The 23,363-nt window shown below is 37.4% G+C and overlaps 1 protein-coding gene across 6 annotated transcripts in view; it reads left to right on the forward strand.

The window, feature by feature from the left end:
- Positions 1-23,363, forward strand: part of CHN1 (chimerin 1) — a 202,322-nt gene that overhangs the window by 138,495 nt on the left and 40,464 nt on the right. For 5 of the 6 annotated variants that reach the window (XM_082397737.1, XM_082397738.1, XM_082397739.1 and 2 more), the window contains one exon: positions 11,763-11,840. In XM_082397737.1, the coding sequence (XP_082253863.1) occupies positions 11,763-11,840 (78 nt within the window). Of the gene's footprint in view, positions 1-11,158; positions 11,405-11,762; positions 11,841-23,363 lie in introns of those variants that run through there. The other variant, XM_082397742.1, reaches the window with a different exon arrangement.

Genomic DNA, 23,363 nt, shown 5'->3' on the forward strand with positions numbered 1-23,363 from the left:
ATTAGGCAGATTGAGGAAGAGAGTTTATAAACAACAGCTCTCTCTTTTTTTAATTTATTTTTTTATTGAAGCATAGTTGATTTACAATGTTGTGTTAGTTTCAGGTGTATAGCGTAGTGATTCAGTTATACATATACATATATATATTCTTTTTCAGATTCTTTTCTCTTATACGTTATTATAAAATATTGAGTATAGTTCCTTGAGATCCTTGTGCTATATAGTAGGTCCTTATTGATTATCTATTTTATATATAGTAGTGTGCGTTTGTTCATCCCAACCTCCTAATTTATCCCTCCCCCACCACTCTCCCCTTTGGGAACCATAAGTTTGTTTTCTATGTCTGTGAGTCTGTTTCTGTTTCATAGATAAGTTTATTTGTGTCATATTTTAGATTTCACATATAAGTGATATCATATGGTATTTGTCTTTCTCTTTCTGACTTCACTTAATATGATGATCTCCAGTTCCATCCATGTTGCAGCAAATGGCATTATTTCATTCTTTTTTATGGCTGAATAATATTCCATTGTATATATATACCACATCTTTTTGATCCATTCATCTGTCGATGGACATTTAGGTTGCTTCCATGTTTTGGCTATTGTAAATAGAACAGCAGCTCTCTGTGTGCATTATTTCTGATAAAAAGACTATATGAGGTGTTCAGCAAAATTCCCTGTGGTTTGGGCATTAGAAGGCTTAGGAAGGCACATCCATAGGGAAAGGAGAGCAAGAGAGAGCTGGGATGGAGAGTGTAGAAGTCACCGGTTACAGTCTCAGAAGGACCATGAGAGCAGGAAATAGCTTGGAAAGAGGGCATAGACATAAATTTCATGAATTAATTCCACCTTTGTAAGAAAATGTGATTTTTAGGATTAAAAATACATCACCCATCCACCACTTAATTATTATTAATTCAATAATATATATCTATTTGTTTAATAACTGGTCCTGTTGAAAATAGCATAGTGCCCTATTCTCTGGTGTTCACCAGTTTCACTAATGCCTGGAACATAGTAGATACTCAATAAAATATTTATTGAATGAAAATTATTTGAGAGTCTGTAATGTACACGTATGCGTTGACCATTTCTGTACTTTCTTTTAATGAATTTGTGGGCTATATGAAGTATTTACAATTTTTCAGACCACATGTCCAGAACCTCAAATTCTTTTAAAGATAAAATGCATCTTAATTATGTAATTACTCACTGCATTGGCCATTCTGGAATCTCTGTTATAAATACAAGCCTTAGTTGATTGTTTACCCATGAGATTGGAATGGCTTTCCACCTTGTAAATTATGTTTGTCTGGTGAATTTTAATGGAAAGTTTAATTACCTGTTTCTAAAGACAGCTTAATTAGTTGCTCAAGAGACCCCTCTCTCAATTCATGTTTGGAGGATAGTTTTGTTGATTTGTTTTCATTTAAAAAAAAAATAGGAAAAGTCAATGCAAAAACAAAACCAGGCATGCTGCTCAGTAACTTTCCTTGAAGCCGTGGTAGGCATTTGATGAAGGAGCTGCATGTATCTAAGGAAGAGCATCATATCATTTTACCCACCACCCTCAAAATAATTAAAAAGGCTTTTAAAATGCCAGAAATTAATCACCAAGGCTGACCTCACTTCTCTGGATGTTGTAAACCATTTGTCAGGCTTAGCACTGAATTGGGGAAGGTCATTTTCAGCTGTGAATATTTCTGCTTGCTGATGGTCCTGGGTGTTTGCAGCCTGGGGCCTTACTAAAGTAAGAGTCAGTTTCCTCACACTTTGAGTAATCTTATCTCCAGGTCCCAGGAAAGCAGGTGGAATGGACAGAGGGGTAGGTGTGAAATCTGGAGGCCTGGGTTCCCACCATTGCTCCTTTGCTTAATGATTTCTGCCCCGATCAAGTACCTTAACACCTTTGCACTGTCATTCTGAAAAACAGGAACGTGAGGATACAGTGAAATAGTGTATGTGACAAAGCAGTTTGTAGAATCTAAAACTCTGACTAAATAAGTGCTCCTGATTTGGAGGCAGTGAAAGAGTTGGGCCTGGGTGTTGTTTTTTTTTTTAAACAAAACAAGCAGAAGAATACAGTAATTAAAGCTATTGTAAAGTAAGACTGGAACAGGATTATGAAGCCATTTACCTCACAGATTACTTCTTGCTGTGCACCATGGTGACAGAATCAGGCCTGCTGCTGAAAGGGATTTTGTAAGACTCCCCCAGTCACCCAAACCTGCTTTCCTGAAACTAGATGATAATTTCCTGCTACTAGGCAGGGACATGCTAAACCTAAAGATAACTGTGACCCATCTTCCCAGAGCATCGATTTTACTCAGTAGTCATTGATCGAAAACATTTTTATTTTAAACATTTTATATGGGCACATTTAGGGGAGCTTGAAGAGCCACCCCTGGATCCCTGCACACCCCTGTTCACTGTTGGTTGCTGTTGGGGACATTTTGGTAGAAAAGGTAGTAAAGCGCTAGCTGAAGCTGGCCAGATAGCCTTAAATAACTTTTGACCTTATCAACCTAAGATCTTCATTTGCTCCTTAAATTATCTCTCATTAACCTATCCTTTGTGGAGGAGGAAAATGGCAAGGTAGATCCCTCTCAATACATTAAAATGTCACTGAAAGATAGATGTTAAATCATCCTTTAATCTTTCCTTCTTCCTTCTCACAGGAAGTTGATTGCAGTCTGACTTTCTGTGTCTTACTTTCTAATGTGCTAATCATTTGTGGGCCTGGTCTAGATGCCTCAAATCACTCATAAGATATCAAGGTTCAAATGGAACACAGTGTGTGTGTGTGTGTGTGTGTGTGTGTGTGTGTATACACATACACATATATACACACACATATATATGGAAGAATCTAATTATATATAGATTTCATATGTATCATATATATGTATGATATATATATATGAAAGAATCTAATTATCTCTTCTGTGAAAAAGAACATTCAAGTTAGGGGTTGTTCTCTCAATTTCATTAGGAACCTTTGAACTACCAGGAATTTCATAAGATGAAATACTATGGACACGATATAAAGTTTATTTTAGAAAAATGCCCAGATGCAAGCTATTTTTACTTTTTCAACATCATTATCTTAATGTAAAACATACCATGTGGTAGTGTCATTACAAAGAAAAGACAATATTTGGCAGTGAGGTGAACAATTAACACATCTATGAATAATTCTCATGCTTATGCTTCTTCTCAGGGAAATTATTTATGAAAGTTAAATCTGTTACCTTCAGGCCACTATTGCCATTTTCAAACATTAAAAATAGGCTTTCAAAAGTATGTTTGAACTTCACAAGTACACTTTATACCGTGAGCCCACGTTGCCATTTTCAAATATTAAAAATAGGCTTCCAAAAGTATGGTTGAACTTCACAAATACACTTTATACCATGAGCCCATGTTTATCTTTATTGAGCCTTAAAATGAATATTTAAATAAATTACATTTGGAATATTCTAATCAAATTACACATGTAGGAAATAGCTTTTATAACTTAAGTTTTAAGAAATTCGGTAGCAGGTCCTTTTTAAAAGAACCACATCACATAGACTTCGTCTTATCCTAATGAGTTGAAGTCAGTGGTAGAATGAGAAAACTGAAAATACAGTGCCTGGCTTTTATTCTGATTCACTGGCTTGCTTTTGTTAAATTGGTGATTGTGAAATGTTCACTGAACTGCAATAACTTGAAATAACCTCTAATGGCAGTTTAAAATCTGAAAATACTCCTAATGTCAATCTGAGTCTGCTTTTTAATTGTACCTTCCATATGTATATTACAATGAAAAGCTCTCTGAAAAAGTGAAAACATCTATGATCCCAGAGTTTTGCACTGAATTTAAAGTCTCTAGTTGTTGATATAGTGTTAGAGCTTCTCTAATTTCATCTCCTCTATTGTTACAGAACAATAGAAGTGTTTCTTTAAGTTGTGCAAGTAATAAGTATCAAAATTTGGGGTAAAACAAAAACCAAAAGGTAATGACATATTTCCCTAATTAGCCCTCAACTTCACTTAGGGGGGAAAATTGAGAAAAAGTTCCTTTGGGGGCCAGTTTCAGCTTTTCATTCGGAAGAACCGAGAAAGAATGTTATGATCATCATCATACAACCATCACTGCGAATGGCCAAATACTGGAGTGTGTTAGAGTAGAATACTTTACTCTTATTATGTAATTTTATATATAATTACATGTATATATTAACTTGTTACACGATTCAGGGCAGGAAAACATCTGCCATTTATTTTATTTTATCTTCCCAAAGTACCTATTATATAAATTATCAATACACCAGGGCTACAATCTAGTATCCATTAAGAACTTGTAAATGAAAAAATAAGACTGTGTCCTATGAGTTAACCTTAAGATCACCACCTGAGATATTTGGACAGAGATATGCAAAATCATCATAGACACCTGGAAAAAGGAGACTCATAGAGCTCGGAGCTGCTTATGCCCATCTAAGCACTGACTGAAAATGAAGGTGCCTCTCACTAAATGGGCACTGAACATTCTAGTCCTGTGGCAGGGCCATCCTAATTGTAGAGGACTCAAAGGATGTCTTAACTCTATGCATTAAATATTCAGTTCATCTAACACACTCCACTTGTCTGATTCCATTCTCATCTGCTTCCTGATTATTTTTTGTTTCCAGTGTAGATATGCTGCCCCAAAAGGAACATGTTGGTCACCCACTTTCTGATAATTATATCTCATATCTTAGTATAAACTAGACAGCCATCATTCTGCTTTTACTTATCAGTTTCATGAGCTTCGTATTATAATGTCATTCTCTCCCCTTGAGAAATAGACATGATCTCCTTGCTGACAAATTAAGTTTCTGAGCCTGCAAAACTGAGTACCACACAAAAGCCTGTAGTGAATTAGCCAGAGCTACCTTGAAGGGACTCACTCATAGCCAAGCTGGCCTTTCCTACTTAGACACACTCACATCTTCACATCCCTATGTGCTAAATGAGTGTGAACCTTCCTTTTTCGTTTTGAATTTCTGTTAAAAATATAAAGAAGACCATGGAGTTCATTTAGTCCAGCTGGGACTTAGAAAAAAGTTCAGTGACTTAGTTGGTATCTGTCAGAACCAGGCTTGGTAACCAGGGTGTGTGCCACTCTGCCCCCTCCTCTCTGGGCCTGGTGTGCAAAACCCTTCCTCCAACTGTCGCTTGGAGAAGTTGATCGTTTCTTGTTTCTTGAAAGGGTAAGGAATGCTGGGCTGTGCTTTTTTGTTTGCATTGTGTTTTCAAAGGTTTTCTGTCTATAATTATTGCATGTAAGTCAGGGAACATGTTAGAATGTACAGAGTTTGGTAGTGTGAGTGTTAATATAGAGTAAATTTATTATACACTGAAGTGAATGCATTGATGTGCCTGTTGTTATCTGTTTAGAGAGACATTACGTTAATGCTAGGGCAGCTATGTAATGAAGAGAGTTAGGAATTATGATGTGACTGATGCCAGGAGCATAAAAATTTAGAGCCCTGGCCGGATTTAAGAGTTTCCTATGCAACATAAAAAGTTATTTATCCCAATGTTAACTTAAGGAATTTATAGAGTTCTGTATAGAAATCTCTAATGTTTGACTTAAAATGCATTTGAAAATTTTGAGGAGGTGATGAATCTGAAAGATGCTATAAATTAAATATAAGCAGTACTAAATTGGCTAGTGATCTGAGAGGTATTAGAATATAAATGATCCAGAAACTTATTCAAATGATAGCCTTTCAAAATTGCATGTTAACTATAGGTAATATGAGGGGCAGGAGAGTCTAGAGGAAAGACACAGAATTTGAAGTCACGTAGACCTGGGTTCAACTCCTTTTCTCACCACGTATTAGTTAGGTGACCTTAATCTCTCTGAGCTTCTGTTTCTTTATCTATAAAGTGACACCTGCCCTATTGCTTTAACAACTAAACTACATCATACATGTATAGCATTTACTAGTATAGTGCCATGTAGTTGTCAGTTAATAAATGTAAGCTGACATATTGTTGTTAAGTACCTTGAATATATTCTACTTTTGGCTCTAATGGTGCGAAACTAGGTTACAAATGATAATTCAGGGGACAAATGTATGAATAATCTGTGTATCTAGAGTGAGCTGAATTTGCTTGGATCTACAGATTTTGATAGTGGAAGAGCTGTGTTTATATCTCAATTTTAACATTTTATAGAAATTGCAGGATTTGCTAAACCTGAACCAGTGACTCAGATCACCCAGTCGTAAGTAAATCCAGCTATTCTTCATCTCCCGGAGCCTCAGGGCCATGCCAGCTATAACAATCCTTTATGGTGCTTTTTGGATGGGATGTTGATTTAGCTTAGTTAACTGGGGCATTGAGATCATGAGTCTGTGATGTCATCATGAAGTTACAAAGGAGGTGGCTGTTTGCCTGAGGTCCCTCCAGTTTCCTAGAGAACACTCTTACTATTAGTGTGTCCTGACATTCAGTAATTGGAGATTTATTCTTTTGGCTTAAGTCTTGCTCCCATACTAAAAACCAGTTATTCATGGAGAAGGAAGTGTAATCAGTCATTTGCACCTTAGTGTAAGTGAGTTGATAAGACCCTTCCCTGTAAGCAGGGTTTGAGGCAGGAAGGAGGAGAGGACAGGGATTACTCAGAGTTTGAGCCCAGCGGTTTAGATTACCAGGACAGGGTAAGTTAAAAATTGCAGAACGGTGATGCCTATGATGTGTCCCTAAACCACCTGGTTACAATTTGACCTGAAGCTCACGCTGCTTGGACAGTGTGGACAATGGCCTTGGGCCTTTAATGTGTATCACTGTCACATGTTATACTAATCTTGGAAAGATCTTGGAAAGATGGGGTCTTGGAAGGGAAGGAGGGGAAACTTCTATTTATTGATTACTTTCTGTGCTGGGAATAATGCAAAATACTTATTTAATTCTTAATAATTCTGTAACGTAAGTACTTCTAATCCATTTTACACATAAGGAAACACAGAAATTAGTAGCTTGACCAAGGACACACCACAGCCAATAGGATGTGATTTTAGATTTTGTCTGACCCTGGTGCCCATGATCCTGTTGTGCTACACATGGTGAAAATTAGAGGCTAACTCAGTACAAATCCAGTATTATTACTAGACAGACAACAGGGTAGTAGGGTCAGTGGTGGAAATTTCTTTATTCGAAAAATAGCAAATGCATTCCTTTCCAAGGTCACCTATTTCCCCCTTCTTTTCCTTATTCCTCACACGACACCCCTCCCCCCCATTATTTTCCCAGTCCTCTTCTCTGTACTACAGATGGTATGGACAAAGGTAGAAACAGAGAGCGTTGTGGAATCTGCTCCTTCCCCATCTCTTTTTCCAGGCCAGTTACCCTCATCCAGGCAAACAATACAGAAGTGATATCTGTATGAAGGACGGGAAGAGTCAGGTCCAAGACAGGCCAAAGATTCCCAGTCAGAATAAAAAGCTAAATACTGCTGGTGTTTCTAGCTAGAATGACCTCGTGGGACATGTACCCTGCCAGTTCAGACCCCCACCCAGTGAAGCCGTTTTCTTCTCTTTTATAGAACCAGAATATGAGGGAGCTCTATCTCTGACAACTCGGGTTTATCTCCTACTCTCATTACAAGGTAGCAGAAAGATCTGCCAGGCTTTGGGGACAAAAGACAGGGATTCAGACCACAGAATTTCCACTTCCTGACTGGGACCTTGAGCAATTCATTCTGTGAGTGTTTCTTCGTCTATAAAATGTCCATTATACAACACATCTCAGGATATATGACCAAGAAATAGAACAACGATATGAAGTATCGCACATTGTTCCTGGCTTCCTATGCTGATAATCTTTCCTTTTCACCCCGTCCCAACCCTGCTCCCTCAGCTAACATTAGGTGTCATTCTATGCCTTTTAAGAGATAGGATCAGAACTAGAATTGGGGGAATTTGGTAGAGACCATAATACAAAGGGAAGGGCAGGCATTTCTAGGCATGTTTGTATGTATAAACCAAAAGCAGGTTAGTCTGCTAGCTCCTTGGACAGGAGCCTATGTCTTATACTACGCAGCGTGCCCTGCAGCTAGTGTTTGGTACAGCGCCCTGTAATAGTACCATTTATTGAGCGCTCACTGTCTGTAGTCTTTTCCTCTTTTACATATCATCCCCTCTACACTGCCCAGTAGTAACCTGTAAGATAAGTGTTACTGTCCGTAGTATGTAAATGAGGTAATAACCAAGGCAGCAAACAAATCTCCCAAGGTCAGGATTCAGATTTCAGTGTCTGTGATTTCAAATCTAATTTTTTGTTATAACACACTGCCCCCCAGTAAAAATAGCTGCCTTCATTTGGTTTTATTTTTATTTATTGAACCTTTATTTGTACAAGCTACTGTGTTAGATTCAGGCTTTATACTAAGATGTGTAAGACCCAGTTCTATATAAACAGGTACACAGGCAACTGTGATATGAGGTAGAAGGTGATACATCTCATAATCAATGAACAAGTGAAGGACTCCGATATTCACAGGTGGATGAGGTCACGTCTAATTGCCGCAAATGGTCAAAGGCATCATGAAGGAGGGCGTGTCTGAATGGAGCCTGAGGGCTGCATTTCCTACTGCAGGTTCTGCATGGTAAACTTGAGATCTAGATATCTTAGTGCCTGTTACTTTTTCTTACCATCCATTGTTACTCATTGCTTACTGTGTCTTACTATCTGTTGCTACTCTTCAATATGAAAGGAGAAGATGGAGAAACCACCTTGAATAGAATCAGACTACCCTCAGACTGCATGGTGTCCTCTCATTTTCTCATTTGAGTGGATACAGCATAGTGTTTAAGAGTCTAACTCCTATCCACCACCTAACGGAACAGCTGTACCATTTTGGGAAGTTAACTTCTGTAGGCCTCAGTTCTTCCAGCTATAAAATGAGGATAGTATATGCCTCATAGACATTTTTCTGTGGAATTAATGGGATTCTGTATGTAAAGTGCTTAGCTGGGTGCTTAGAGCATAAGTGCCTAATAATCAATGAACAATAGGCATAATTAATAGATGCTGTATCTATCTAAGTAGATAGATATGGCCAGAAAAAATATAAGGAAGTGTGGTATACATTTGTCTGGCATGTCAGAACATTGATACTGTTTCTGAATTCGAGAGTTAGCAGTTCTGACTTGAGAGCTCCTCAAAATTAATGCAGAAATGCAGCTGCAGTTATGGAGGTGTAATAGTGACCAAACCCCCAGCCACCTGAGGGGAGCTAAGAAGTTTTTCATCCTAAACCATTGTTTCCTGTCTCCTTAGTGCCCTAGATAGTTGCCCAAGTTGTAATTATTCCAGTATTTCTTGCTTAGGTAGAAAAATTACTCAGGAAAGACAGTATGACTCTGCAGAGTCTACAGTAGAACTGGCCTCTCAGTGACAAAATGTTCACTTTTACTCAGCCATGAATTTTCTGGATAAATCTACCATGAATATTTTTATGCTTTGGTTGAATTTTAGTTACTACAGCTGAAGGACTGGGGTGATCTATAATAAAGGACCTTGATCCGAAATACTCAGGAAAAAAAAGTTACTTGGGTTACATGGGTGATTGTTTTCTTTATCTTAGTAACTTTAACATTCAGTGTTAAATGTTGTGGAGAAAAAAATTACTGTTAAATTTGCCTTTAGAATCTGTTTTTTTCTGGGCCCACTGAGAATCAGATAAACTTCACTTTAGGTTATATGTGACTGAAGAGTTGGCTGGCCTTTATATTTTTAGTCATCATGTGACAAACTAAGTCTAAGCTGAAGAGTACTTTAGGTTAGGCAAGGAAAGTTCTTTCCATTGTATTTCTTCTTGGGAAAAAAAATTTTTTTTGTCTCATACTAATCACCTTAGGATATAAATTTGTGGAAATGAAACATCTGTAGATGTAAATATTAACTTTTGCCTTCTGTTTTCTTAGAAATGTTTTTAAAAGAATAAACCGTTTTAAAAGTTGGAACTATATACTCAAAATATTTGGGGGTGTTTAGAAAATCAGTCATTCAGTATCATCAATATCTAGCATGGCTTAAGGACCACTTCATGCCCTGATTAAATTAGAATCTGCATTGGGCCCATAACCCCTGTAGATTATGAAATCTGAGATAAAATCTTTGCAATTATCTAAGCAAATGGACTGAATTCATTTCAATATAGAGTTTTAGATTCTTTAAATACAGTGTAACCTTAGGATCATAATGGGTTAAACTTAATTACTATAGCATGAGGAAACAGATGGGAGGTGTTTAAGGAACTAATATGAGAAAACTTAAGCTTATATAGCACCTTAGTAAAAAAGTATTGTATAGGTATTGCTCTTAAATGGAGCTGGATTTGAGCCTCTTGCCCAGCACCCGCCTTTCTACGTCAGCAAACAAACACCTAAGGTCCAACAAGCACAGTTACACTACCTCTGGGACCTCTGAACATGAGGAATTATTCCCAACCGGCTTGCACTGTGACCTGGCCTGAAGCTCTTTGAATGAAGAATGTTGAGACTAAGAATGAAAATAGTGGTTGGACCTATTTAAGCATAGATCCAGAACAAAACTACTCACGGTAGGAAGTCAGAACTGAGCGCCCCAGGGTGTTGGCAGCATTATGTGCATGCTTCTTGCTCTCCGTGAAAATAGAATGATAACTAGTTATACTCCTTTTCTTTTTCATCAAAATACTTATCAGCTTTTGCTCATCTTGAATAAAATGGGGTTTTAGTTAACTAACCTCAGTCCATATGAACAAAGGTAGATTATAGATCAGCCTTTGATAATTTACCTGGCAGTGGTGCGTTCTTTTTAAAACCTAGTGCTGTGTGTGTTAACTTTCCTTTACTTTTAATAGGTTAAAAAAAAATCCATTTTGTAATGATGCATGACTCATTCAGTGCTCATTGTCTTCCCACTAATTTTTTTTTTTTTGCCTTGAGCCAGCAAGAAAATCTTACATGAGAGGAGGGAGAAACAGACAGCGAGTTGAGGAATACAGTACTTAAATACTGTTGCTTGGTTTTCATTGGTTATCTCCTTTCTTACGGTGACCAGTCTAATCCAGCCTTCCTTGTCAAATCCCTCCCCTCCCCCATCCTCTGCCAGGGGCTTCACAGGGTGTCAGTTGCTAGAAACTGACTGCAGGCAGTATGTAGGCATCTTTCATTCAGGATGGACATTAATATATTGGCTAGAAAAGAAAGCTTTTAGAAATGTGTCATTTGTCAAAATTGCATGGCTTTTTAAAAAGGATAGAGAAATGCTGAATGTTTTGTATGTTAGCATCGACTCTATTTCTGTTCAGACTCTTAAGTTTTCAGAAGCTTAAATATAGAGCCCTTTAAAAAAAAAAGGAGGAAAGAAGAATTTTTCTGGTTAGTCGACCTCTTTTTAAGAAGTGCTTCATCATCCTCCTCCACCTCTCCGTGATGTTTCTCTGCAGCTCTCTGTAGGGTAGGGTTCTGTGCTGGCTGGCAGAATGCTCATTTGTTAGCTGAACAGAGTTCATCGACAGACACAGATCAATATAGGTTTTCTTTATTTCCTGTGAATTCCAAAATGCCATCCAAAGAGTCTTGGTCGGGTAGGAAAACTAATAGAGCTACAGTTCACAAATCAAAACAAGAGGGCCGTCAGCAAGATTTATTGATAGCAGCCTTGGGAATGAAACTGGGTTCTCAAAAGTCGTCTGTGACAATCTGGCAACCTCTGAAACTCTTTGCTTATTCGCAGTTGACATCACTTGTTAGAAGAGCAACTCTGAAAGAAAACGAGCAAATTCCAAAATATGAAAAGGTTCACAATTTCAAGGTAAGAATATTTATTTTTAACCTTTTCTTATAAGAAAGGAAATGCACATTACTTGAAATATACAATATTAAAGTGTGTCTTTTTAAAACCAGGACAACTGGACGAAAATGTTCTTGCTATTCAGGGAATGAAGATGTTTTAAGCATGATTTTTTTTTAAGGAATAGCTTAATAAAGGTGATAGAATCCAACCCCATTTTCTCTGATGCTGATTTAGTATTCTGTTTGATCAGTGTATACTGAGTGGTAAAAGTCTTGACTGATATTTAAAAGATCTCATCTAATAATGATTTTGGCATTATATTTATTTGTGATGCAAATACATCTAACTACCTTCGTGGGATATTTTGTGAGAGGATTAGATCTTATCTCCTTCCGTTTCTGGTAAAAAGCTTTGGCTATAAGAGGCATGTGCTGTTGCATCTGGATTGAGCAGATGGTGTGCATTTCCCATAGTTTCTGTCTTTTCTCCTCTGCTAATGAATTGACCATGATGAAAGGAGGATGGCTACCATGGGACCGTTAGGCTGCTGACACCAGCAGCTTCTCTTCACTTTTTGAGGATTTTCTTTCACTGTGTGTGTGCGTGTGTGTGTGTGTGTGTGTGTGTGTGTAGTTTTTAATTATTGTGTTACTGTGTTGTACCAACTATACTTTAATCATTTTTCATCAAGATGTGTGTGTGTGTTGATTCAAGCTGTGTGTAGATCTTGCCTGTATTTCTAGCATGATATAAGACCTTGAAGTTCAGTCCTTTGCAACCTAATTCAGAGAACATACAATGTGAGGTTGTGCGTAAGGAGACCCAGTTACACTTCATGGGTAGATGCACTAGCATTTCTATAGTAACTTCCCAATAGTTATACAACTTTATGATGAAGTTCCTGAGACATGAATATTGTTAGTGTAGAGAAAATGGCATTAGTTTTGATGTTAGCGGGTATCTGTTTTCAAAAGATGATAAAGCTGGAAACCCTGATCTTCCTTTTATTTATTAATTTATTCAACATTTATTCAGCAGATAGAATGCACCAGGCTCTGTAGTAATACATTTCATTCCAAATTTGCAATTTATCCCGATTTTTAACATTAGCATTAATTTTACTCAAATGCTAAATACCCAGCCCCCAATATGCTCTGCTTTTTCCATAGTGAAAAAGATTTTTATGAACTTCAGATTATTTGGGGATAAAGGGTACATTCCAAAATGTATGGGCTGTGTAAAGATTGCTAATATTTCAAGGTAAACCAAATAGAGTTTTCTTTTCCCTCTTTAAACATATTATTAAAGACCTGATCTCTCAACCAGTATCTTTGATGTAAAATGAAATTGAGACCATTCAGTGTGTGCATCCAGTCTCAACCACCTCTTCCATTTATGAACCTAAACAGTCCATGCAGGTACTAGTCCTCAGTGTCTTCTTGCATGATATACAACCTGGTCTTACAGGATTTTTATCAGGAAAATGACCCCAAATACATCCTTTTGCAAATATCAAGTTATGTGCATGTTCGGTCTCAAAAATAGCCATTTAGGTTCCTAAGCAGGAAACTGCAAACTTTTTAGAAATGGCTGAGATTTTAAAATATATCCCTCTGGTATGTTAAGCAGGAACAGATTGACCTATTAGGGATGCCATTTTAGTGCTAAGTCAAGTTCATTGTACATGCTTTCTGTCAATATTGATAAAAAGCAAAGGGTAGAGCTGTTCAAGGATTTGCATAAACAAACACATTCTCTATTTTTTTTTTTGGTTGTGTCTTCCAGTAATTTCTCAATTTTAATTTAACACATGACTTTCATGAGCAAATTTTGTATAACCAGAAAGTACTGACTATGGGACCAACTGTGACTCATAGCTTGGTACCCACGCTGTTTTAAAGATACTTGTTTTTTTTTTTTAAAGAGGCATGTTAAACAGTAGAAGCCTGCTTCCTTCTCTGGAGCTAAAAAGTAAAACGAGCTTGGCCTCACTGTTTAAAAAAAGTAAAATATTTATGCTCAGGAAGAGCTCATGTTGGACAGTGAATTGCATTAGATGTTTTTTTAGAGTTGCTAATAAGGTCAAAAGTCTTTGACTCTCAAAAGGATTTGACTCTTTCCATTGAAATTACTCTTTGTTAAAAAATGTTTCTGTGGGGTGGCATTATAAAAAAGAGAAGGAGGGGTCATACTTGACTTCCGGGCACATCCCTAAAAGAATTCAGACTCTGTGGCAGGAGCAGTGCTCTCCCCCACAAATGCTCACTTAGAAGGTCACCGCCTGTGATATGTAAGTATGTCCAGTTCAGAGATTTATTGTAGGAAAAATCTGGAGCATTTACAAAATGATAATTGTTCACGTGGCCTTGCCATTGACTATTTTCTATGTTGGTGAAAGTGTACTCTGCCTAACCACCAACCCACTCACCAAACTCATTTCAATGTGGTTTTCTTTTTTGCCTCTTGAACTGCCTAGTTATATAACGTTGCTCTGTGGTGTCGAACAGCTGTCAAGTCTCATTTCAGAAGGTGAAACCATGAGTGTCATATATCTTTGGTGAAAGCATTCACCAAGGTGAAATCCCAAGGGAAAAAAAAAAAAATCAACTGGGCCTAACTCCAGACTCCAGGCAGGTGTTTGTTTTTTGTTGTTGTCGTTTGTTTTTAATAGAAGGAGGAAAAAAACCCAGGAAGTCTCCCCATTTTGCTGTGTTATATAACACAGTCTTTTTTTTTTCCCCCTCCTATTGTTACTTACAAGGATTTGATGATAAAGCATCTATCACAAGAAAGATAGTTGTTTCTCTCAGGGAGGTCATCAGTTTAAAAATAAATGTACCACATCCTTTAAAAATGATTACCCTGTAAGTTGTCAATGTAACTTAGAGTGAAAGTAATTTTAACCGTCTCCTGGATCAACCTCTCATTTTAAGAACTGCCCCATCCTAACACAACAGAGAGAGAGAGTGAGCACACAAGTGCTAATTTCTTAAACCAACGTAAAAACTAAACCAACTTAAAAACTAAACAAAACAAGACAACCTCTGCCATTAAAAGTCAGACACAAGCACCCCACCAACAGTGATTGCATCCTACATCTGAGGCTCTCCAGATAGGATGATAACTAAGACCCAGCCCTTGCCCTGAGGAACTTGCTTGCTATTTGTATGACCTTGGGCAGATTGCTTCATCTCTCTGAACCTCTGGTTCTGCATCAGAAAAATTGAATTCCTGTTATGTGTAGGTACTTGGTACGCACTGTTCTTGTTATTACAAATTACCCCTAAGTGGGTATTTTTTCTGAATCCATGTCAAGACTGTTTCTTGCCCAGTAGCAGAGAGTATGATGCAGTTGAGAACCCTGGCATGATTGTGGTGCTAAAGAAAGCTCTTGCTTCTTTCTTAGCTCCCAGGCACAGTTAGATGTTATGTAAGAGCAGTGCATTTTCACGCACCACAGAATACAGTGAAATCCTCTGTATTTCTTTTACTCCCTTCAAATTATTCAGTGTTCCATTTGGTATGTTTAATTCAAACAGCTCTATAAAACAAAATCAAGATTACATATAATAATAACAGAAACCTGGCTACTTAGGCAAATTAAATAATTAAAAGAAGACATGAATTATAGACACTTTATTTTTTTAATTTTTATTTTATATTGGAGTATAGTTGATTAACAATGTTGTATTAGTTTCAGATGTACAGCAAAGTGATTCAGTTATATTGCATACATATATTTTACATGTATCTATTCTTTTTCAAATTCTTTTCCCATTTAGGTTATTACAGAGTATTGAGCAGAGTTCCCTGTGCTATACAGTCGGTCCTTGTTGGTTATCTGTTTTAAATACAGCAGTGTACATGTCAATCCCAAACTGCCAATCTATCCCTCCCCAACACCCCATACCCATAACCATAAGTTCGTTCTCTAAGTCTGTGAGTCTGTTTCTGTCTTGTAAATAAGTTCATTTGTATCATTTTTTTAGATTCCACATATAAATATCATATGATATTTGTCTTTTTCTGTCTGACTTACTTCATTCACTTCGTATGATAATCTCCAGGTCCATCCATGCTGCTGCAAGTGGCATTATTTCATTCTTTTTAATGGCTGAGTAATATTCCATTGTATATATTTACCACATCTTCTTTATCCATTCATCTGTTGATGGACATTTAGGTTGCTTCCCTGTCTTGGCTATTGTAAACAGTGCTGCAATGAGCATTGGGGTGCATGTATCCTTTCAAACCACGTTTTTCTCCAGATATATGCCCAGGAGTGGGATTGTAGGATTATATGGTAGTTCTATTTTTAGTTTTTTAAGGAACCTCCATACTGGTCTCCATAGTGGCTATACCAATTTAAGTTCCCACCAACAGTGTAGGAGGGTTCCCTTTTCTCCACACCCTATCCAGCACGTATTGTTGGTAGACTTTTTGATGATGGCCATTCTGAATGGTGTGAGGTGATATCTCATTGTAGTTTTGATTTGCATTTCTCTAATAATTAGTGATGTTGAGCATCTCTTCATGTGTCTCTTGGCCATCTGTATGTCTTCACTGGAGAAATGTCTATTTAGGTCTTCTGCCCATTTTTTTTGATTGGGTTGTTTGTTTTTTTGATATTGAGCCACATGAGCTGTTTTTAAGTTTTGGAGATTAATCCCTTGTCGGTCACATCATTTGCAAATATTTTCTCCCATTGTGTAGGTTGTCTTTTTGTTTTGTTTATGGTTTCCTTTACTGTGCAAAAGCTTTTGAGTTTCATTAGGTCCCATTTGTTTATTTTTGTTTTTATTTCCATTACTCTATGAGACAGATCAAAAAAGATATTGCTGCGATTTATGTCAGAGACTGTTCTGCCTGTATTTTCCTCTAAGCGTTTTATAGTATCTGGTCTTAAATTTACGTCTTTAATCCATTTTGAGTTTATTTTTGTGTATGTGTATGGTGTTGAAGAATGTTCTAATTTCATTTTCTTACATGTAGCTGTCCAGTTTTCCCAGCACCATTTATTGAAGAGACTGTCTTTTCTCCATTGTATAATCTTGCCTCCTTTGTTGAAGATTAATTAACCATAGGTGCATGGGCTTATGTCTGGGCTTTCTGTCCTGTTCCATGGAGCTATATTTCTATTTTTGTGCCAGTACCATACTCTTTTGATGACTTTAGCTTTGTAGTATAGTCCAAAGTCAGGGAGCCTGATTCCTCCAGCTCTGTTTTTCTTTCTCAAGATTGCTTTGGCTATTCGGGGTCTTTTGTGTTTCCATACAAATTTAAGAGTTTTTTGGTCTAGTTCTGTGAAAAATGCCATTGGTAATTTGACAGGGATTGCATTGAATCTGTAGATTGCCTTGGGTAGTACACTTATTTTGATAATGTTGATTCTTCCAATCCAAGAACATGGTATATCTTTCCATCTGTTTGTGTCATCTTCAATTTCTTTCATCAACATCTTACAGTTTTTGGAGTTACAGATCTTTTGCCTCCCTAGGTAGATTTATTCCTTGATATTCTTTTTGATGTGATGGTAAATGGGATTGTTTATTTCTCTTTTTGATCTTTCGTTGATAGTGTATAGAAGTGCAACAGATTTCTGTGTATTTATTTTGTATCCTGCAACTTTAGTGAATTCATTGATGAGCCTAAGTAGCTTTCTGGTAGCATCTTTAGGATTTTCTATGTACAGTATCGTGTCATCTGCAAACAGTGACAGTTTTACTTCTTTTCCAATTTGGATTCCCTTTCTTTTTCTTCTCTGATTGCTGTGGCTAGGACTTCCAAAACTATGTTGAATAAAAGTGGTGAGAGTGGACATCCTTGTTTTGTTCCTGATCTTAGAGGAAATGCTTTCAGTTTTTCACCATTGAGAATGATGTTAGCTGTAGGTTTGTCATATATGGCCTTTATTATGTTGAGGTATGTTCCCTCTCGGCCCATTTTCTGGAGAGTTTTTATCACAGATGTGTGTTGAATTTTGTCAAAAGCTATTTCTGCATCTATTGAGGTGATCATATGGTTTTTATTCTGCGATTTGTTGATGTGGTGTATCACACTGATTGATTTGCAGATATTGAAAATCCTTGCATCCCTGGGATAAATCCCACTTGATCATGGTGTATGATCCTTCTAATGTGTTGTTGGATTCAGTTTGCTAGTATTTTGTTGAGGATTTTTATGTCTATCTTCATCAGTTAGTGGCCTGTAATTTTCTTTCTTTGTGACATCTTTGTCTGGTTTCGGTATCAGGGTGATGGTGGCCTCATATCATAGAATGAGTTTGTGAGTATTCCTTCCTCTGCAATTTTTTGGGAAGAGTTTGAGAAGGATAGGTGTTAACTGTTCTCTAAATGTTTGATAGAATTCACCTGTGAAGCTTTCTGGTCCTGAACTTTTGTTTGTTGGGAGTTTTTTAATCACAGTTTCAATTTCAGTACTTGCAATTAGTTGTTCATATTTTCTATTTCTTCCTGGTTCAGTCTTGGGAGATTGTACCTTTCTAAGAATTTGTTCATTTCTTCCAGGTTGTCCACTTTATTGGCATATAGTTGCTCGTATTAGTCTCTTATGATCCTCTGTATTTCTGTGGTGTCCGTTGTAACTCCTCCTTTTGCATTTCTAGTTTTATTGATTTGATCCCTCTCCCTTTTTTTCTTGATGAGTCTGGCTAAAGGTTTATCAATTTTGTTTATCTTTTCAAAGAACCAAAGGAGTTTCATTGATCTTTTCTGTTGTTTTGTTCATTTCTATTTCATTTATTTATGATTTCCTTTCTTCTACTAACTTTAGGTTTTGTTTGTTCTTCTTTCTCTGGTTGCTTTAGGTGTAAGGTTAGATTGTTTATTTGAGATTTTTCTTGTTTCCTGGGGTGAGATTGTATTGCTATAAACTTCCCTCTTAGAACTGCTTTTGCTGCGTCCCATAGGTTTTGTATTGTCGTGCTTTCGTTTTCATTTGTCTCTAGGTATTTTTTGATTTCCTCTTTGATTTCTTCAGTGATCCATTGGTTGTTTAGTAGCACATTGTTTAGCCTGCACATGTTTGTGTTTTTTACAATTTTTTTCTTGTAGTTGATTTCTAATCTCATAGTGTTGTGATCGGAAAAGATGCTTGATATGATTTCAGTTTTCTTAAATTTACCAAGGCTCGCTTTGTGGCCCAGTATGTAATCAGTCCTGGAGAATGTTCCATGTGCACTTGAGAAGAATCTGTATTCTGTTGCTTTTGGATAGAATGCGTTATAAATATCAGTTAAGTCCATCTGGTCTAATGTGTCATTTAAGGCCTGTGTTTCCTTATTGATTTTCTGTCTGGATGATCTGTCCATTGATGAAAGTGGGGTGTTGAAGTCCCCCACTATTATTGTGTTACTGTTGATTTCTCCTTTTATGGTTGTTAGTATTTACCTTATATATTGAGGTGCTCCTATGTTGGTGCATATATATTTACAATTGTTATATCTTCTTGTATTGGTCCCTTGATCATTATGTAGTGTCCTTCCTTGTCTCTTGTAACATTCTTTATTTTAAAGTCGATTTTGTCTGATATGAGAATTGCTACTCCAGCTTTCTTTTGATTTCCATTTGCATGGAATAGCTTTTTCCATCCCCTTACTTTCAGTCTGTATGTGTCCCTAGATCTGAAATGGTTCTCTTATAGACAGCATATATATGGGTCTTGTTGCTGTATCCATTCAGCCAATCTATGTCTTTTGGTTGGAGCATTTAATACATTTACGTTTAAGGTAATTATTGATATGTGTGTTCCTCGTGCCATTTTCTTAATTGCTTTGGATTTGTTTTTTTCTTCCCTTCCTCTTTTGTTCTCTTCTCTTGTGATTTGATGACTAACTTTAGTGTTATGTTTGTATTCCTTTTTCTTTTTTGTGTATCTATTGTAGATTTTTGGTTTGCGGTTACCGTGAGGTTTTGATACAGCAGTCTGTATAAAAACAAGATTATTTTAAGTTGTTGGTCTTTTAATTTCAAATGCATTTCCAATATACTGCATTTGTGCTCTCCTCTTCTCTCTGTTGGTTGTTTTGATGTCATATCTGTGTACAGATGATTTTCTACCTTTACTGTATGTTTGCCTTTACCGGTGAGCTTTTCCATTTTAATTTTTTGTTTCTAGTTGTGGCCTTTTCTTTTCTGCCTAGAGAAGTAAGTTCCTTTAGCGTTTCTTGCAAAGCTGGTCTGTTCGTGCTGAATTCTGTTAGCTTTGGCTTGTCTGTAAAGATTTCTCTGTTGAATCTGAATGAGAGCCTTGCTTGCTAGATTATTTTTGGTTGTAGATTCTTCTCTTTCATCACTTTAAATATATTGTGCCATTCCCTTCTGGCCTGCAGAGTTTCTACTGAAAAATCAGCTGATAACATTATGGGAGTTCCCTTGTACATGATTTGTGGTTTTTCCCTTGTTGCTTTTAATATTTTTTCGTTGTCTTTAATTTTTGTCAGTTTGATTACTATGTGTATCGGTGTGTTCCTCCTTGGGTTTATTCTGCCTGGGACTCTCTGCGCTTTCTGGACTTGGGTGACTGTTTCCTTTCCCATGATAGGGAAGTTTTCAGCTATTATCTCTTCAACATTTGTCTCAGGTAATCTCTCTCTCTCTTCTCCTTCTGGGACCCCTATAATGCAAATGTTGGTGCATTTAATGTTGTCCCAGAGGTCTCTTAGACTGTCCTCATTTATTTTCATTCTTTTTTCTTTTCTGTTCAGTGGCAGTGATTTCTACCATTCTGTCTTCCAGCTCACTTATCTGTTCTTCTCCCTGTTATGCTGCTATTGATTTCTTCTAGTGTATTTTTCATTTCAGTTACTGTATTGTTCATCTCTGTTCTTTAGTTCTTCTGGGTCTTTGTTAAACTTTTCTTATATCTTCTCGATCTCTGCCTCCATTCTTTTTCTGAGACCTTGGATCGTATTTACTATCATTACTCTGAATTCTTTTTCAGGTAGATTGCCTATCTCCACTTCATTTAGTTGTTGTTCTGGGGTTTTATCTTGTTCCTTCATCTGGGACATATTCCCTTACCATCTCATTTTGTCTAACTTTCTGTGATTGTGGTTTCTGTTCCGCAGGCTGCAGTGTTATAGTTCTTCTAGCTCTGCTGTCTGCCCCTGGGTGGATGAGGCTAAGAGGCTTGTGTAGGCTTCCTGGTGGGAGGGACTGGTACCTGCCCACTAGTGGGTGGAGCTGGGTCTTGTCCCTTTGGTGAGCAGGGCTGGGTCAGGGGGTGTGTTTATCAGGCAGCTGTTTACTCAGGAAGACTTTAAGCAGCCTGTCTGCTTATGGGTGGGGCTGTGTTCCTGCCCTGTTTGTTGGTTGTTTGGCCTGAGGCATCCCAACACTGGAGCTTACAGGCTGTTGGGTGGGGGCCAGGTCTTGGTGAGAAAATGGCAGCCTCCAAGAAGGCTCATGCCAATGAGTACTCCCCAGAACTGCCACCACCAGTGTCCTTGTCCCTGCAGTGAACCACAGCCAGCACCCTGCCTCCGCAGGAGACCCTCCAATACTAGCAGGTAAGTCTGGCCCAGTCTCTTATGAGGTTACTGGTTTTTCTCCTGGGTCCTGGTGTGCACGAGACCCTGTGTATACCCTCCAAGAGCGGAGTTTCTGTTTACCCCAGTCCTGTGGGATCACACACTGCTGGCCTTCAATGCCAGATTCTCTGGGGTCTCCTCCTCCCATTGCCAGCCACCCCAGGCTGGGGAGCCTGATACAGGCCTCAGAACTTTCACTCCTGTGGGAGAACTTCTGTGGTATAATTATTTCCCAGTTTGTGGTTCACCCACCCGGCATGTATGAGATTTGTTTTTTATCACAGTTGTGCCCCTCCTACCTTCTCCTTGTGGCTTCTTCTTTGTCTTTGAATGTAGGGTATCTTTTTTGATAGGTTCCAGCATTTTTTGGTTGGTGGTTATTCAGCAGTTAGTTGTGATTTTGGTGTTTCTGTAAGAAGGGGTGAGCTCACGTCCTTCTACTCTGCCATCATGTCTCCTCTTTTTTTTTTCTTTTCCTTCATGCTGAGTCTAGTGTCACTTGCTCATCAGGGGTGGCATGCAGAGGCTTTGCATGCTTCACTTCAGACCACAGTTCCTCGGGCAAAAAGGCTGCTGAAGAATTATAGATACTTTAAAATATGAATTTAGTTCTTCTCTAAGGTAGTCTTGAAGTGGTGACTGGTTGAATTTAGAGTTTCAGACACTTGCGTTCTACACAGAAATGAAAGATGTGACATATTAATAGATTTAATGTTGCCAAGATAATAGGTAAGCAGTGAACCCTGAAATATTAATTGGTAATGTAATTAAATTAACTCTATAACGTGAACCTTATAATATTTAAAAAATTACTGATTCAGGACTTGGGATATAGTGATAATAGTTAACCTGTCAATCCTGGCCACCAGACCAGATGTCCTGCTGTTTGATAAACTGAAGGTTAGAAATGGCAAGCACTCCTGTGGAAAGTGGTCCTTCCTTTCCTTCGAAGGACACAGACAAATCTGAGCCCTATGGTCTTCATTTGATTCACATTTGAGAAAAAAATACAAGATGAAACAACAAAAATAGATTTAGTATAAAATGTGGAGTTAAACTACATGATCTATAAGTTCTCCAACAGCTCTTAAATTCTCTGATTAAATTATATTGAGAAGTATTAGATTTGTTAATGTAATTATTCTCTTTTCCATTGTTAAAAAAACATTCTTTCACATATAGTTTAACTAGTTATATTAACAGTCAGTGAAATGTCATATTCCAGGACCGTTATCTACCACGTCCTTTGTATTATTTCCACCAACCATCATAACACCACCTCCCACCATCTTTTCTCCCTTTGTTCTTCCTTCCCTTGTCCCCATTTCTAGTAAAATGACTTGTAGATGCTCAAGAAGCATCCATTGGATCACTAAATAAATGAGCACACGGTGTGAGATGGGGGACCTTTGTTGTGGTGGTGGAAGTAGTTGTTATTTTGAAACTACTTTCATGCAGCAGGAAATTTTGACACAAAAATAGATTTTTCTAATGACCTTAAAACCTATATTGTTATAAAATTTTTTAAATCAAATTCACGTGAGTTTTTAAAATGAAATAAAACCCAAAATATCATGTTATATTTGACTGGAGAATCTGTGTTCACATTTTAAGTTCTCAGAAATTTGAATATTGTTTTGAATTAATAGTAATTTAAAAGAAGTTAAATGCAACATGACAAAATGGAAATGGTAAACCTGGAATGTCTCATAATTAACCTTCAGCAATAATGTCACTCACCATTGCTTCTCCCGTGGATGTGAACATGGAGTGTCCAACAAACATTTTAAAAGAATACATAATGTTTTTTTCCAAGTAGGAGATTACACTGAATTATATTATAAATTTCTGTATTATACATGGATATGAATATGTATACACACACAAAGTTCCTGATTCTTAATGTGGGTCCATTGCAAGGGAAGATAAAAATAAAGATCAGGGCATCCCTGGTGGCGCAGTGGCTGAGAATCTGCCTGCCAATGCAGGGG

The sequence above is a fragment of the Balaenoptera borealis genome (assembly GCF_965194805.1).
Source record: "Balaenoptera borealis genome assembly, chromosome: 6".
In the NCBI taxonomy this organism is placed as follows: Eukaryota; Metazoa; Chordata; class Mammalia; order Artiodactyla; family Balaenopteridae; genus Balaenoptera; species Balaenoptera borealis.